At 31.8% G+C, this 19,059-nt stretch overlaps 2 protein-coding genes and 1 pseudogene across 3 annotated transcripts; 2 read left to right on the top strand and 1 right to left on the bottom strand.

Annotated features, from left to right (window-relative positions):
- Positions 1 to 4,404: 4,404 nt before the first annotated feature.
- On the bottom strand, positions 4,405 to 7,705 carry LOC144573860 (uncharacterized). The gene is made up of 6 exons (XM_078323629.1): positions 7,465 to 7,705; positions 7,158 to 7,349; positions 6,813 to 7,051; positions 5,034 to 5,070; positions 4,816 to 4,873; positions 4,405 to 4,659 (listed from the first exon to the last, which is right to left on the bottom strand). Exons 1-6 carry the CDS (start codon positions 7,585 to 7,587, stop codon positions 4,580 to 4,582), a joined length of 729 nt encoding a protein of 242 aa, XP_078179755.1. The 5' UTR covers positions 7,588 to 7,705; the 3' UTR covers positions 4,405 to 4,579.
- A 5,218-nt stretch (positions 7,706 to 12,923) lies between these two features.
- Positions 12,924 to 16,276, top strand: LOC144574367 (non-functional NADPH-dependent codeinone reductase 2-like). The gene is made up of 4 exons (XM_078324322.1): positions 12,924 to 13,205; positions 15,271 to 15,514; positions 15,736 to 15,915; positions 16,049 to 16,276. Exons 1-4 carry the CDS (start codon positions 12,940 to 12,942, stop codon positions 16,274 to 16,276), a joined length of 918 nt encoding a protein of 305 aa, XP_078180448.1. The 5' UTR covers positions 12,924 to 12,939.
- Positions 16,277 to 17,104: 828 nt separating this feature from the next.
- LOC144573911 (non-functional NADPH-dependent codeinone reductase 2-like) lies at positions 17,105 to 18,398 on the top strand (annotated as a pseudogene). The gene is made up of 3 exons (XR_013518106.1): positions 17,105 to 17,435; positions 17,793 to 18,036; positions 18,155 to 18,398. The product of XR_013518106.1 is annotated as a non-functional NADPH-dependent codeinone reductase 2-like (transcript).
- Positions 18,399 to 19,059: the final 661 nt, after the last annotated feature.

Below are 19,059 nucleotides of genomic sequence, written 5' to 3'. Positions count from 1 at the left end.
TCCTCTCTCTGCATATATCAGAAAATCGGTAACAAAAATCTAGCATTTGTTCTTATCAGTAAATATCAAAAAAAAAAAATCCAAAATCTATTATGATCATATTCATATAAAAAAAACAAACAAGAAAAACAGATTATTATCAAATTTAAAACATCTTTCATGAAAATATCAAACAACCATGACACAAAACTCTAGTCTCACAAATCGCCAAAGCAATTCCAATAGTTATACAAATTGCAAAAAAGAGGGCGACACCCGAGATCAGTGTTGATTCTTGTATCCTAATCTCGGACCGAAAGGGTGGTTAGTGGTGGAGAAAAGAGGGAGAGATCAGGAAAAAGAAAGATAAGACAAAATAGATGAATTGGATTGGATTGGGGGAGATGCAGCTGCTTTTCAGTCAAGCACCACAAACAATCCAATTTCGGTTCCACAACATCTTCTCCAACAAATCTCTGTGTTGCTTGCTAGCCAAATTCAAAATCATAGCTCATGTGGTACTGTATCCCACTATCAAAAATTTAATTTTTTTTACTAAATAATTATAGATAGTGGTGCTACCTCCCACATGTTTGGAAATGAAAAATTTGTTACCAATTTGTAAATCCTCAAACATAATCGATATGTGGTAGTAGCAAATAGTATGAGAGAAAAATTAATTGTGTAGATGAAATTGATCTTTTAAACAAAAAAAATTAACAATGTTTTATTTTAAAAAAAATTCCTATAAATATACTTTCCGTAAGACAATTAACAACCTCAAACCCACTTTACTAATCTTGAGTTGTTGGGGTTTACGCGGTGCTAACCAAAACCCCTTTTAGGCTTAAGGTGCGGAATGACCGTAGAACAAAAATTTCTATGGCCAACTTAAGCTCAGGATTAAACTGGGTATGTCAGGAAACTTTCCAAGGCGGTCCACCTTCAGTATTCCTTTGGCATCAAAACCCAATTTAATCATTTTACAGATCTACTCCATGATTGATTTCTAAAACTTTAATCTACTTACAAATTAAATAGATTAATATAACATATTTATACCTTGTTTCCAAATCACAGTTGGAATGCAGACCGAGCGAGTAGAGCCTCACCAGAGAAGGAATCGACTCGGAACGGAGCATCAGACGTCTGATGCCTCTATCGGTTATCCACCAGGACTAACCGGAGAGCGATTTATTTCTTCTGCCAGAAATACCGTAAACCGCGAAATTCTGCAAAAACACTATTCATGGGAAAAAGATGAAAACCCGTAAACACGAATTTTCGGTTGCTCAGTTTCATCAATATGCAAAACTGACATACCGCTAAATTCGGTAAAACACTATTCATCAATCCCGTAAATATACTCCACAACAACCCGCAAGATTATACGTTAACTACGTATAACTTTCTTTTCTCAATCGAAACACTATTTGGGAGAGAAACCGAGAAAGAGAGAAAATACCGATTCGATTCTGCACGAAACGGTACAAGTGAATTAGTGATTTTTCTCTCTACATGCACCCCTCTATTTATAGGCTTTTGAGGAGGTTCGCAAAAGACCGAAATACCCCTCAACTTATGCCTATTTACAAGATATGCCATTGAATGGATAAGGATGACATGTCATGTGGATAAGATCGATGACATGTCATCTGGATAGGATCGATGACATGTCATGCGGATAAGCACGAATCTGAAAAGACCCGAATGCCCTCGGCCCGAACACAAATAATGTTTGTATAATTATTCTGAACAATTATATATATTTTTCTGCGGTTGTTTGTTTCGGTATCGATGACGTGTCATCTGGATAGGATCGATGAAATGTCATGCGGATAAGACGAATCTGAAAAGACCCGAATGCCCTCGGCCCGAATACAAATAATATTCGTATAATTATTCTGAACAAATATATATATTTTTCTTGTGGTTGTTGTTTCGGTAATTTATACAACGTGTCCTGCACATTTATAAATTAACCGGTTAACTTTTATACAACGTGTCACACACGTTTATAAATTAACCAATGTTTTTGCTTGTTATTTTTACATAACATTTATAATTTAATTATAACACGTATAATTAATTATAACCATCTTACTATTGATCATAACCAATTTATAATCAATCACAATAAGATTCTCCGATTAACTCCTATATGGTGTGACCCAATAGGATCTGTGTTATGTTGGTAAATAGAGTTAAAACTGTTTTAACTTCTATAATCATGGGTGGCATCTGGCAACACATCATGACCATCCAATTACACAGATGATGCTGTACAGTACAATATCACGATCCAGTAAACAATTTACTTGTGTCTGTTCTTCTGTCTCATAGCTATCAGATTAGTTTCAAGGTAGATGTGTGTCATCCTTGCTAACTGAATCTTTTCTTGATCTTGAGCAGATTATCAAATATAATTACTCTTGTAATTATACCGCTAGCAGATAATCTTACTCTATCAAGGGGCCCAGTGATGCCATAGCTCGTATAGAGATACGAGGGACAAATAGTATTCTTGGTAAACTATCACTTCCTCAGCTAAGCTATACATATGGAAAAGCTACCGTTATGACTGCTTTTTACGGACAGCGGTAGATAACAATCACACATACATATTTCTCAGTGGGAACGATAAATACCTCATACTGTAGAACGTGACACTGAATGAAAACATAAATGACACGAACACAATTCTATTTAATGTTTCATTCGGGGTCTGTCAAATACCATGTTTCTAGAACATGTATCTATGTGATTAAAATGACATCTCGTGTCAGGTGGTTTGTAAAACTTAACCATCTTTTAATCCACATACTAACCTTATCGCGGTAATTAGTGTTCCTGCTAATTACCTTGGTCAGTGACCTTTTAAGAGTATATATTATCTATATTATGGAGTTTCACAATTTCAGTCATGAACTCGAAATGATCCATAAATTCAATAATACTCAAGGCAACAAAATGATATTAATCATCCAATTCATGAACAAAGCTTTGTGATAAATTATCGTATTATTGACTTCTAGATTATTACACTAACATGAGTTAGATTAGGTTAGAGTAATCTTTTGAGTGTTTCTCTTGAGTAGCTTAAACTTAGAGACTTCGTTCTCATCTCTAGTTGGTCGATTGATTTCCCACTTGGATTGTAAGGGCTCAACGGTTCACAAGTTGTAATCCTTTCATATTGGGTAATAGAAAGACGCACCTAGAAGAGGTTGCGAAGCCCCAGAGATGTAGGCCTTTGTTTTGCCAAACTCCGTTAACATCCCGCTTGTCAAATTTATCTAAACTCATTTATTTACTTTTAATCGTATTTATTTTTAGTTTTTTGAGATTAGCGGTGCATTTAGTATAACAATCTGGTTATATTTACTAAATATCTAAAGATGAAGTGTTTGATTGCTTTTATGAATTTTTATGTCTTATAAAAACTCAATTTAATGCAAACTTAAAATTTTTATATCGGATTAAGAATTTATAATTAAAAAAATTTCAAACCTCTTTAAAGAAAATAGTATTATACATCGAACAACATGCATAAATACTCCTGAACAAAATAAAGTATCGGAAAAGAAAAATAGACATTTAATAAAAATGACACAAACTTTGTTATTTCAAAATAATGCTCTTAAAATTTATTGATCGGATGCCGTACTTTGTACCCCACATTTAATTAATAGACTACCTAGCGTAAATCTAAAAAACAAAAGTCCTTAAAAATTCTTTACCAACAAAAAATAACTTATAAATTATAACCATATAAGAGTATTTTCTTATATTTGGTTGTACAAGTTTTATACATATCAAAAGAAAATACAAATTTGATATTGTGTCACAAAAAAAATATTTTTTTAGGGTACTCATATTATAAAAAGAGTTATAAATGTTACAATTCAATTAATAAATATATCTTTCTAGAGATACATTTTCTGAAGATGAACCATATTTTAAGAAAAAGAAGAAGCAATTCATCAAATATATCCAAATAATCAAAATAACAATATAGTAATACCTTAGATGATTTGAATTTTGTTTTGATAAATAACCATCAAGTTGAAATTAATAATCATGAAGATATTGAAATTAAGATTTGTGGAAGCAATTTTGTTAAGAGTCTGGATCATAGGTAATTTATCAATTAATTTTCAAAATTTCCTAAGCGACAAATTTTAGTCAACCCAAAATGTTTAAGTTTTTACTTAAGAGTTTGTTCAAAGACAAACAAAAGTTTAAGCTTGAGGATATAATGATGCTTAACTATATTGCAAAAATCACTATATTTTTATTTCAAAAATGACTAAAAACAAATGTGAAGTAGTGTTTTTCCTAAATTTATTTACAGTAAATGTGTTTTTGAGTCATTTTAATATGATTTGAAGAAAGTTGCAATTTTAGATAATAACAAAGCAAAAATGTCATATTTAATATCATAAATATTTAACTTATTATTACAAAATTTTATAGACATCTATGGTGAAAATTGAAAAGAATACATGGTTGGTAGTTGAGACTTGGTGGTGTGTTCATCATATATTTACACAAGAAAACGGAAAATGAGAAGAAAAAAAAAAAAATGTAAAGTACAGGGTTAGCAGGCTCTTCGTTTTCTTTCTAATTGAATTGCTTCATACGAGGCTACAACTTCCTTGAACTTAGCCTCTGCCATTCCTGTATCAAGAAAGAGGCACTTGAGCTGTCTTACGAAAGCCGAAAGGTATAACTTCCATGATATAATAGTTAAGTTATTGAAAAATAATAAATGACATAGTTGCTTTTCTCATCTAAAATTGTAAATAAATAAAGGTTCCTTGAAACAATAATTACCAGAATTATTCTGATTATGATCGGGATGGAACTCTAATGCCTTCTTCCTGAAAGCACTCTGCACCCCAAAAAAATGGAGGGAGAGAGAAACTGATTAAACAAGTTACAACTTCATTCAGTACAAACTGGTGCAACCATAAATCAAATAATTTGCTCGTGACAAGTGCAGAATTAGAGGGAAAGAATATATATATATGAAACTAAAAGCATGAAATTACCTTAATCTCGGTATCCGAGTACGGCTCAGTTCTATACCTGTTAAAAGAGTAACTTGTTACATTGAAACTATATTTCACTAAAACATACAAACAAAATAAAATCCGTCTCTTATAGTATATTCCTATTAGCAGCACTTTCCTTCAGGATAAGAAGTTTTATGGCCATTAAAACTATATTTCACTAAAACATACTGATAAATTCAGGATTATGTAATCTAGTAGCAACCTGATGGGCCAGACAATTAGATTTTCAATGTGACGGTACAAAGCAGATTGTTCAGTAACTTTAAGAAATTAATAAAGAGGATTGGTGTTTTCAGGATAATCCCAGAGTTTATCAGTATTTCCAAAAATCAGCAACTAATATGAGCCCTGACTAACTATGAATACCAAAAAATAATATCTTTAGTCTTTAAGTAACAATAATATCTTTTGACTAAATTAGGCCCCTTACCAGGGGGAAATCAAAATGATTTTCTTACCCTCTTGCATCTTTGATTCATTTCATTAAAATACACTAATTCTTCTTTAATGTTCTGTTATTTTAGAGATGTCCTTACTGGTACAAAACAGGTATTACTAGGAAATATAGAGAAATATTTTACAAAGAAATGAGCACTGACCGAAAGGAAAAAAAAATAATGATATTTTTGCCCTTAATTATATAAAGGGGGAATTTCATGTAAACCCCTCAAAAACATCGAAATTGTGTATTTCCCCCTCTAAAATTCATGATATCATATTCACCCTTCTAAATTTCAAAATATCACAAATTTACCCAATTTATTAATTTTTCTATTAAAACTCATTATAAATTTACAAATTAACTATATTACCCTTTTTAAAAAAAATAAAAATCATTCTTTCTCCTCTTGCTAGACCATAAACAATTTCAAGGTTATGCTGTTTCAACATAGCAAGACATGCAACTGCACGAAACTGAACCCCCAATAACATGCGTTTGTTGGGTTTTTCATGGACTTAGCGACCAAGTGGATGTTGTCATCTTGTTCCTAAATAACAACATAGATAGACGGTTTGTATTGTTTAAGTTATAATGAAACCATCTAAATCATAATTCAGCTACTGACAGACAGTAACAAGAACAACAGCTTGACTTTATCCATCTTCTAATACGAAGGAGAAAATAACACTGTGATTAGACAATTTACAAAATAGTCTCCAATTAACCAATATTAGAAAGTCTCTTAACTGGATCAATCGCTAATTCACAACATCGACACCTTTCATCCCCATTTACACCACATCGAGATGCAAAAGTGCTTTTTACTGTTGCTATTATTGCGGATACTCCCGTCGGTAATAGCGATACCTTGGGAATAACAATTTCTGTTGGCTTACGCTCGGCAATAGTCACTTTTACCCTCGCGGATAGTGGTATATTTTAAATGAGTTCCTCTTCTTTCCTTCCACATTATTCACATCATTTCATAAAAACACTACCCTAATCACGTCTTCAGTGACAATTGATGTAGAAATAATTAACGTCTTTTACAGGATATTGAAAAGAGTGAACAACCCCAGATAATTATAGACGCATACAGAGAATACTAATTATTCCATTATATATTTGTTGGCCATCTTTTTATGAGCCATTAACAATCAGAGAGAGACATCAGTTTTGTGATTGCTTTTAAAAAAGCAAATTTACAATTGTTATTGGATCTTTTGTCAGTACCAAAACTTATGTGATTTCAGCAAAAAATAATAATACTGGTTGTTTCTGCACCAACAAAGAAAAGTATACACCAACAGTACCTGTCGAGACCCAAGATGGCATAATGATGAGATTTGGCATGATTTGAATGTTGCTTAGATGCTGATTGGTAATTTGTTCCTTGATTGGCATTTTGTGATTGAGCTTTGTAGTACCAGTCGTCTCTTTGAAACTGCTGGTGCCAGCCAGCGCTAGTACCATGCTCAGTCCATTGCTCAGGGCCTCTTTTGTGCTTATTTCTTTCTCTACTGAACACATCTTGCATGCGCCTTATTCTCTCCTACAAAGACCACAATAATCATCACTAGTATTAACCACACATAATGGAGAGAGGGAAAGGGAAGAGAAGAGAAGAGAAGAGAAGATAATGGAAAAACTAAACTAACCACTCTTTCTCTCTCATCTTCTTCCATCTCCCGGACACGGTGACGATACTGGGCCCATGCTCTTTCTTTCCGTCCAGAGCCAGAGCCAGAGCCAGAGCCAGAGCCATGGACCCCACTTCCAAATCGAGAATAGTAGCCTGACCTCCAAAGCTGAGTGTAGAGCCAATCAACAGGTTTCCTCCACTGCCCACTCTGTAGTTATAGTAATAGTAATAGTAATAGTAGTAGTAATTAATTCAAGGACAGAATTAGTAGTAAATTTATTGCAAATCAGTAGAAGAAATTGGATGAGATTTCCATCAGTTACCGCCACTGTTGCAGCTGCTGCACCGAAGATTCCGAGAAAGACAAATCCTGGAGGTATCGAGCCCCGATCCCTACCCTCCCATGGCTGATGCTGATCATCATTCTCCTTTTCCTTCCGACCCATCGATTCGGTCCCCTCTCTCTCGATCTTTATCAATTCGATTCAACTCTTCAGTTAACTTCCCCAATTACTAGGTAAATAAAAAGCTGGCATCTTGAATCAGGAAGAAGAAAACTTGAGTTCGTTACAATAAGAGATTGGAGCTGGCATCTTGAATCAGGAAGAAGAAAACTTGAGTTCGTTAGAATAAGAGATTGGTTCTTCGATCAACGCACGCGATAACCTTCTTTTTTTCAAGTAGGGGCGGCTAATTAATAATATAGTCCAATTTTTAATTAATAACTAATGATCTAGATTAAATACTCTTAATCCGTCAGTTCTGATTATATTACAATTACACTCATAATATTATCCAATAACCTTTCCCTTTTTATTTTAAAATTTAACTATGTAAATTATTTACTTATCTGTTCACGGTTCATGTGTTGCATAATTTATTTTTAATATATTTTTTCTTTTGTGTAATTGAATAGTACAATTTTATGATTACCATACTTTACAAAACATGCGAATATTTACCTTTTCGTAGTAGGATGATGGTAAATTGTTTTTTGTATGAACATAATAAACCTAGAATATTTATTCTTTTCCCTTATCTTTTCTCCTAGAGCAAAAAATTATTTTTTGGAATCTTTTATTTGTTTTAATTCATCATTGGCACTTCAAAAATACAACAATTAGCATAAAACCCCAGTTTAGTTCCTAATTTGTATAAAGGGGAAACATTTAGGAAGATTCAATAAAACGTGTATTTGAACCATCTCCATTATAAAATAATTTAGTCTTACAAATATAAATATATTACTAGTTAATTTAGCTTATGTACTTGTGTAAATAATAAAATATGCTACCACTAGAGTGGGAAAAATAGCTCGGAGCAGCCGATTCTGTCACGGGACGATATGGTATGTGTATTGGTTACGTACTATGATTCACATGTTTTGTGTCATGATTATCTTTTAAAAATTTGACACGGCATGACACGTCACGCGAAATATTTAGTCACGGCACAACACGTGGTCACGTGAATCAACGTGTAATTAGGATCGTTATATCTTGATCAAATGATGAATCTTCAATAAACTAATATAAATTATGATTAAATGGTCACGCGAGTTGCAATTGATCACGGTATGTTTGGCACAGCATGGCTCACGTAGCGTGACCATTCTCCTGCCGTAACTACTCGACATTTTTATCGCGCTACAGTACGTCACTTGAAAAATTAATTTAGACACAGAACGACAAAGCACGAGACTAAAATCATGACGTGTTAGTCATATCATGAAAATGCATGACACTTATTTTTTCCACTCTAGATACCACCATGCCGATATTTTTATTTATATCCAAAAAAAATATAAATTTAAAAAATTAACCAAACCTCACGTCAATTTCGAAAACTACCCAAACCGAATTTTTTTTTCGGTTTCAACAACAATTTCCTGAAATTTTTTTTTTTGGTAAATGGATATTAAAATCGGAATAATTTTTTCCGGTTTTAGAATTTTTTTTTGTTCATTTTTCAGTTTTTATAATTTATTTATTTTTTGTATTGAAGTATTACAAATATTTAATATATTTTTTTAAAAATAGATGGAATACTATATAATTTGATTTATTCGAAATTCGAAAGACTGCTACAAATAATATGGATCAACATTTTTATGCCAGATTTTTTACGGCGGTAAGAAAAATTAATATAATATAATATATGTATATATATAATATAATATAATATAATATAATATATGTATATGTATATGTATATATATATATATATATATAATATAATATATATGTTAAAATGTGCTTGCATATCAAATTCTATATTTTTTTGAATTTTTTTACTATTTATTAAGTATTTAACAAAATCGCTATATTCAGACCATTGAATTTTTGTACCCATCTTAATAAATAGTAAATTTTTTTAGAAAAATGTAAAATTTGATCTGCAAGCACATTTTAAAATATCCATCATGTTTAACGGTTTGGATCGACTGTTTGGACTTTGAAAACTTTGAAAATACCGATCGTTGAATGCCCCGTTGAACGAAAACTTAAACTGAATTTTTGAGGCACTAAACGAGGGTTCCAATGCCTCATTTTTTTATACCTCATCGTACCTCATATTTTATATCTTCATTTTCTTCATATTCAAAGTCTAAATTGTCGATCCGAACCGTTCAACATGATATCCATACTAAAATATGGTTAGGGATGAAATTTTATAATTTTTGAAATTTTTTTACTATTTTTTAAGATTGGGTAGAAAATCATTGTTTTTTGAATGGTTCAAAAACAGTGATTTTGTACCTATCTTAAAAAATAGCAAAAAAAATTTCAAAAAATATAAAATTTCATCTCCATGCATATTTTAGTATAAATATTTTGTTGAACAGTTCGGATCGACAATTTGGACTTTGAAAACAAAAATATAAAATATGAGGTATGATGAGGTATGAAAAAAATGAGGCATCAGAATTTAAAAAAAAACGTCGTTTAGTGCCTCAAAAATTTAGTTTAAGTTTTCGTTCAACGGTAGGCATTGAACGATCGGTATTTTCAAATTATTTTAAAATTCGGCATGAAAAATGTTGATCCGGATTATTTGTAGTAGTCTTTCAAATAAATCAAATTATATATTATTCCATCTATTTAAAAAAAAAATTAAATATTTGTAATACTTCAATACAAAAAATAAATAAATTATAAAAGCTGAAAAATGAAAAAAAAATCCGAAAAAAAAATTTCCTAAAAAAAAAAAATCCTAAAACCGGAAAAAATTATTCCGGTTTTAATATCCATTTACCGGAATTTTTTTTTCCGGAAACTGGTGTTAAAACCGGAAAAAAATCCGGATTATTTGTAGTAGTCTTTCAAATAAATCAAATTATATATTATTCCATCTATTTAAAAAAAAAATATTAAATATTTGTAATACTTCAATACAAAAAATAAATAAATTGTAAAAACTGAAAAATGAAAAAAAAATCCGAAAAAAAAATTTCCTAAAAAAAAAAAATCCTAAAACCGGAAAAAATTATTCCGGTTTTAATATCCATTTACCGGAATTTTTTTTTCCAGAAACTGGTGTTAAAACTGGAAATTTTTTTTCCGGTTTGAATAGTTTTCGAAATTGACGTGAGATTTGGTTAGTTTTTTAAATTTAGATTTTCTTTTGGATATAAATAAAAAAATCGGCCACCATCTTGCAGAAAAATATTTGAAAGCACTATTAGGCCCAAAGTTATAAACTGTCTTATTAAAGCCCAAACAACAAGCCTTAAATTAAACCATATATTACAACATCCAAGTCGCTCATGATGTCAAGTTTGATCATCTAACAAAATCACTGTCACTTTCATAAAAGATTTAATATACAAGTAAAATGTTTTTTATACAGTTATACGATCGTATCTTTGATATTCACTAGTATATATACAATGCAAAGCACGAGGATAATAGTTTTGACAAAAAAAATCTTATAGAAGCACGTGCCACATGTACACACCGGAATTTACATAATAAAGTTAAAATCTGATTTTTGACTAAACCATACTAAAACAGGGGGCGCAAATAGGATTGTCTTCCATTCGGATTATTGGTGCATATATTATATATATCTCTTCTATATATTAACTAGCTATAATTTATGTAATAATGGATTAGTTTCACGAATGGTCCCCATAGTATCATTAATTATCATTTTTTTTATATATTTGGTTGTGAAAATGCAAAGCTTCAATTGCACTGCAGAGTTATTTTTTTTATTTTTTTTACAATGCCATGGGCATTTTCTGAAAAAAAAATATACATTAATCATACAACTTATATTGGTAAAAGTAAAAAAGTTAAGGTATTAATATAGGTATTTTGAAACTTCGAGGATCCAAGTGTAAGAATAGTTTGTATATTAAGAAATATCCAATTATTTAGTCAGGTATGCATGTAATAGACTTCATTAAGGTTGATAATGGGTTTCCATAATATTAATAATTCGATCGGATGTGTATAATAGATTCGTACTTAGATAAAAATATAGTCATATAAAGTATTTTAGTTAAAATTATTACTCATAATTTGTAATTTTATATATATAATGCACCGTGTTTTCTTACTTTAGACATTTTACAAAAAAATAATTAATATGTGATTGAATTAATATAAATCTGCATTTAGATCGATTATCAAATTTTTAATGTACATATATATGAATCTACTAGTAATCGTGCCCGTGTACAGCAACGGGAGCAAATTATGTAGTAGAAATCATTATTAAGTTCCTTAATAAGGATGAGAGATAATTTAAATCAAATTTGTAGAGAAAAATAGTTAAATACCATATTTATTTACAAGATAATACATGTGAACTCTAGTGTAGTGGTAAGAATTTTGGCACCAACAGAACCCAATTGGGTTCGAATCCCGCCTTCAGCAGAAAAAAAGAAAAAGGGTGCGCGGTGCATAGGCTCGGTTCGCAGGTGCCGTGCGTGGTTTAGGGGCGCGTTTCACGGGTGCGGCGCGCGGTCTATGGACACTGGGATCATATGTGGCGCGGCACTGAAATCATATGCGACGCGACCAGTGCATACTTAAGTGTTAAAACTCATAATTTGAAAAATTAATTTATATACAATCTGAAAATTCCCTTACAGAATCTAAACATTAACTTCCTCCTTATTGAGAGATATCGAATCCGATTCATTGACTGGCGCACTTAACAAGGAAAACAAATATAAACAGTTAAATTCGGAATTACGTACTGAGTCATCGGCTTTGATTCTACTGAAATTTAATATTGGGATAAAAATCTCTGACCAAGGCCCAAACTATTAATTCATGAATCATATTCTTATGTGTACCGAATTTGTGAGTCTACTGATTGGGTCGGATACTCGGATCAAGAATTTATACTTGAAAACAAATCACAAAAAAAAAGAAAAAAAAAGAAAAAAAAGAAAAAAAAAGAAAAAAAAGAAAAAAAGATTCCTTCCGGGAACTAGACAGCTATGTAACTTCTGGTGTAGGGAGTCAGTATAGCTGAGATAATGGAAACATGGTGATCCTGTAAAGCACCAGAGAAATAAATCTGTATAGTTTATGAACTTTTGAAAATATAAAATTAGGTGCACCTGTAGTAATTTTTAATTATTAAAACTAAAAAGCTATAATTCACAAAAAATATGACTCGTTACACAGAAGGCTATACACAATCCGCTAAAAATACTTTGAGTACCATATGATTCCCTATATAAGTAGCAATGCAACTTGTAAAAGTTCAAACAACGCACAGAGATGTCTTTAGAGAACAGCACCAAAATCCCTCTTGTAATGCTCAACTCCGGCAATATCATGCCGGTCATAGCTTTCGGCACATTTGATTACCGGTTGGAGCCACAGAAGGCGAAAGAGGCTGTCATAGAGGCAATCAAGGTCGGGTATCGTCACTTCGACACGGCGTCTGTGTACAGATCGGAGAGTGCGTTGGGTGAGGCCATATCAGAGGCCATCGAGCTCGGCTTGATTGGGTCCCGTAAGGAGGTGTTTATCACCTCCAAGCTCTGGTGCACTGACAACCACCCTGAACTTGTGCTCCCTGCGATTCTCTCTAGTCTCAGGTATGCATTTAAAAAAAAAGAAAAGAAATAAGGAACCAACTTAATTAGCTGCACATTATTTGATGTGTAGAAGGAAAATATATATGCATGCCCACACAATTAAATACACATATGATGCTCTATAATTATTCCATTGCAGAAAACATTGATTAATATATTATTGCTTTTTTTGTAATATATATGAGAGTATATTATATATGTATAATTCTCCAGATTTTCAGGAGTGCACATTTGATGGGCTAGCTAGGTAACTGAATATATATCAATATATGTCCCTAGAAATAGAGCATATATGTGTGTGTGTGTGTGTGTGTGTGTGTGCCTTAACAATTAACACATATATGAATGTATCCGTCACTCTCCCATTTAGCAACTTGTGAAATGAATATGCACACATATGTTTGTCTTGCTGTTCAGATAAGCACATCAAATGATATTTACAAAAGCAAACTTAATTAATTAGCTAGCATGACATCGATCAATGATAGGGTTTGAAATTTATTATCTGACTAGACTGGTGATGTATTCACTGATTGAGCTGTTTAGATGCAAATAGCCATGACGCCCACAATTCTAATTTTAAATTAAGTTCCTTATAATAAAGTAATAGAGGAGTGCTTTCAAGTCATCAAATTATTGGATTAGTTAATCTCATAATTTAAAATTGTTTTCATGACATTGCTTTTCTTTTTCATGAAAGATTAGACAGCACAATTTTTTTTTTTATATTATCACTCTATGAAATTTACTTAACTATTTGTTGATTTTTTTTCTTTTTCCTACAATAAGATTAAATCAAATTAATTTGTTAAATTACCTCAATAATAGATATTACTAAATTTCAAACCTATGATCTTCCATATCAAAAATATTTCCGTAGTTAATTATGGGACAAATAAAACGCGCTGCAGTTATGGGACAAAAAAAAAAAAAAGGAAGTAGAAAGGCGCACATTTTTATATTTTTGGAGAGAAAATAAAACAAAAATTTGTGGCGTAGATTGACACGTTCAATACCTAACAATTTTATTGCTTCTCTATCCATGGTTTGTACACTGTGTGGTCCTAATATTAACACAAAACACCCGGCTCACTGCAACTTTAAAGTAGCTACAAATTTGTTTAAGAAAAATAGAAAATACTTGATGACAAAAATGAAATGCACAGTTACTACCGAAATAGGCAAAAAGTTTTGAGTTTTTGAGCATGAACTTGATAAACGTGCGACATAATTTTCTCATTTTAAATATATACTTAAGAAAAAGAGCATGCAAAAACAGTTTTAGTGCCAAAAAATATGCATTCATAAAACTCAGGGCATGTATAGATATTTTGTTTAAAAATATTCAAGACATATACAATAGTAAATAACACAATTATTTTAAAATAGAAGGGTTCTAATATATATCTCATGTCTTTCATACCTCATATTTTATATTTTTAGTTTCAAATTTCAAATCGTCGATCCGAACCGCTCAACATGATATTCATACTAAAATATGATTTGCATGAAATTTTATAATTTTTGAAAATTATTTACTATTTGTTAAGATAAGTACAAATTCATTGTTTCTGTTCAAAAACAATGATTTTCTACCTATCCAAAAAAATAGTAATTTTTTTTTCCAAAAAATATAAAATTTCTTCCCCAAGCATATTTTAGTATAGATATCATGTTGAGTGGTTCGAATCAATAGTTTGGACTATAAGAACAAAGATATAAAATATGAAGTATAATAAGGCATGAAAGCATGAGGTATTGGAACCCTCCTCTTTAAAATATATATTGCTTTATATATTATATTGCACCTTAGTTATATGAAAGACATCTTTTAAATTAGATAAGAAGAGAGGTTCAACATAAAAGTCATCTGATAAACAAATAAGGAGAAAAAAATAATCAAACAAATAAAAAATATTGATGATGTGACATAATTAAAAAAAATAAAATTAGGCACTTAACAGTCTCTATGAAGTATCAATTGAATTAGCATTTCAAGTCATGACCTTGTATTTAAGGCATAAGAATCTCCATTATCTAATTAATTGATCATTGAATTGTATAGGAATCTCAAAATGGAGTACCTAGACTTGTATTTAATGCACTGGCCAATGAGTGCGAAGCCGGGGCAGGCATCGTTCCCTGTGAAACGAGATGATGTGGTGCCACTAGACCTGAGGGGTGTGTGGGAGGCCATGGAAGAGTGCCAAAAGCAAAATCTAACAAAAGCCATAGGAGTAAGCAATTTCACAACAAAAAAATTAGAAGAGCTGTTTGCATTTGCTAAAATACCTCCTGCTGTTAACCAGGTAATTAATTTTCATCTATTTATAATAAAATTAAAAATCATTATAAACTAACAAGCAAGTAATGCCACATAATTTTCATCTATTTACAGATAAAATATTAATGGTGTTGTTGGAATCTAATTACCTCAGAATTACGTACCCTTCAGAATACAAATTAATTCTCCTATAATTGCCTGGCCTGAATTTCATTAGATATATATATATTATCTTATTTGATGTAGGTAGAGATGAACTCAGGATGGCAGCAACAGAAATTGAAGAAATATTGCTCAAAAAAAGGAATATTTATAACAGCTTACTCTCCTCTAGGAGGCCAAGTTAGCTTTGGCAATCCAAATCCAGTTATGACATGTGATGTGCTCAAACAAATAGCCGGTGCCAAGGGAAAAACTGTTGCACAGGTACGTATCCTTCTTTGCATTCTCTCTCTCTCTCTCCACAACACACACATATATATATTTTGGTACCAATACCATAAAGTAGTGTTGCATCTGTAGGAATATTTATTATAATATATTAATTGTTCTATTGTAGATTTCATTGAGATGGATATTGGAGCAAGATGTGGGCATTGTGGTAAAAAGCTTCAACAAAAAAAGGCTCATACAAAATCTTAAAATCTTTGATTGGGAACTAAGCAAGGAAGAACAGCTCAAGATAAGCACAATTCCTCAAAAAAAAGCTGCTCGTGTAGAATTCATGCTTACCAAAGAAGGCACCTTAACTTCAGTCCAAATTTCTGATATAGACATCATTGAATAATAATTTATTATCTTATATATTCTTAATTTCTTATGGGATGTAAAATGATTATTCGCTTCTGCATGCTTGCTCTTTTAAAAGATATCACAAAAGGCCCATTTACTAAAAAAGGCCCATTATGGTTGAAGTTCAACTTGCAACATATAGACATTGTCTTAGCTAATTGTATCAGACAGAAATGAATCAATGATGCTTAATTTAATGGTAATTAAGATTATGAACTTAAATATAGTTTTTAATGAATCAAAACCCCAGCATTTATTTATATTCTGCAAGCCGTTGACGCTTCTATAAACCAATCATCTGCCTTGTTAACCCTACATTTTTGCTGTTGACTAATGCTTCTAGAAATCAAGTCCCCAGAACGCAATGTATTCTCTTTTTTTCTTTTTTTTTAACATATATTTGATTTCTGAGAAGCAACCTTGGTGTGCATCACCCCTGACATCTCCTTGATCTTGCCAGCTACTAGGCAAAGTCAACACAGGTTAACAAGTTATTGGGATCCTATGAGACATTTTAATTTTTTTTTTTTTTTGAATTTTCGAGACATTTTAATTAGTAACTTCAAAGTGTAGCTGGTGCATGTCTGAGGCAATAAAAATATACTATAATGTTTAAGACCCAAAAAGTGCATGGCAAATAAATAAAATTTCACAAGCTTTAGTGTATGATTCACCACACTGTATTCCTAGGAAATTAGTTTTATCACTTCCTCTGGAAGACTTCCTAGGCATTAATCCCAACTGTTTGTTCTCTCTCTCTCTATATATATATGTAAAGCACGAACAACCACTAGCAAACTCAAATTCAAATTGAGAGAAAGAGTGATCACATCCAAATCCAATATGGCATCAGAAACCAGTACCAAGATACCTTTAAAAACCCTCAGCTCAGGCCATGGCATGCCGATCGTAGCCTTAGGCACGTTCGACTTCTCGTTTGATCCTGATAAGGTGAAAACGGCCATTATAGAGGCAATCAAGATCGGATACCGCCACTTTGACACGGCATTTCAGTACGGGTCAGAGGGTGCCTTGGGTGAGGCCATGCAGCTTGGTCTGATTGGGTCTCGTGCGGATGTGTTTATCACCTCCAAGTTATGGTGTACTGACAACCATCCAGAACGTGTGCTCTCTGCCATTAAAACTAGTCTCAGGTAACTTCTTTTTCCCTTATTTTTGTTCCCAATGCCTGTGCACTATGATATAATATATCCTGTCATGCTGATAAATGAAAGAAAATTCAAACATTTAAATTACAGTCTTTTGCTGCAAGCATAAAATTTAAAATATCACAAAAGAAATCAAATTAGGTATTAATTATGGATACAACTTACAGCCACACAATGACACAATTATAACCCGAAATTATAAGAATATTATGTTTCCCTTTTGCTCATTTACCAGTTTACACCTCATTCCTTGTTCATTGACACACGCATGTTTGTAGGAATGATTGGTATTATTTACATGCTACTTATAAAATCCTCAATTGATTTCATAACAAATAATAGCAATATGAAAATGGACTATCTGGACTTGTATCTGATCCACTGGCCAATAAGTATGAAACCGGGGCCAGTAACCTACCCGCTGAAACGGGATGAAGTGATGCCTCTGGATCTAAAAGGTGTGTGGGAGGCCATGGAAGAGTGCCAAAAACTGGGTCTGACAAGGTCCATTGGAGTGAGCAATTTCACAACAAAGAAGCTTGAAGAACTGCTTCACCTTGCTAAGATACCTCCTGCTGTTAACCAGGTAGCTAGCTAGCTAGTTTAAATAAAATAATGATGCAATTTGTTTTTCTTTTCTTTTTCTAAAAAAGTTGTTTTGTTGAAGAATAATTAAAAAATATCATGTCTTAATTTTGATTCAGGTTGAGATGAATCCAGCATGGCAGCAACAGAAATTAAAGGAATATTGTACAAAGAAAGGAATAATTAATTATGACTGCATACTCTCCTTTAGGCGGCCAAACAAAATTCATCCCTAATGCAGTTTTAACATCCGATGTGCTCAAAGAAATAACAGATGCCAAAGGCAAAAGTATTGCACAGGTGCTCTTTTTATACCATATCAGTCAAGTAGTATATATGCTGGTATTAATTAGCAACAACTGATCTGTTAAATTTTGTTGTGTTATTATATTTTGTTGTTAAATTTTGTTGTGTTTATAATTTGGGGTTTCATGCAATAAAACTATATGAAATAAAATAATTAATTTCTGAAATTTGAGCTAAATGGTGGTGGTTGTTTAGTTTTGAATTATTGAAATGGTAAGTAAACAAATTTCGGAGTTGTTTACTACACAATTATTGAGAAAAAAAAAACTATTGTTCAATAAATTCATCAATCCTTTTTTCCACAACAATTAAAATATATTTGGTCACAAAACTAAAAAATTGGTTAAATCCAATTTTTCTTTCAATAATTCCCCTTGAGCGGTTAGCACTTTTCTCTAACTGGAGGTGGATCTGAATTCGAAGCACTGTTTTTGTGTGAATCAATCATGAAATTTTGAAAAAGAAATAAGGACAACACCATGGAATGCAAAGCAAGTGAGCAATTATACACACACACTAACACTGGTACGTCGAGGCGACTTTGTCAAATTTTGGCAGTATTTTTTTATCTGTAGAAATAAAGAAAAATAAAGAGAGAAATAGAAAGAGTACATAATATTTTTTATTGGTAAAAAGACCGGTATGAATTTTACCGATCATAAAATAAATAAAAAGTTTGAATAGGTAGGAATACTACCGTTTCAAACTTAGTTTTTTT

The sequence above is a fragment of the Carex rostrata genome, chromosome 22, assembly GCF_964058835.1.
Source record: "Carex rostrata chromosome 22, lpCarRost1.2, whole genome shotgun sequence".
NCBI lineage: Eukaryota > Viridiplantae > Streptophyta > Magnoliopsida > Poales > Cyperaceae > Carex > Carex rostrata.
Note: the sequence above shows the minus strand (reverse complement) of the source record. Positions and strands in the feature narration are given on the sequence as shown.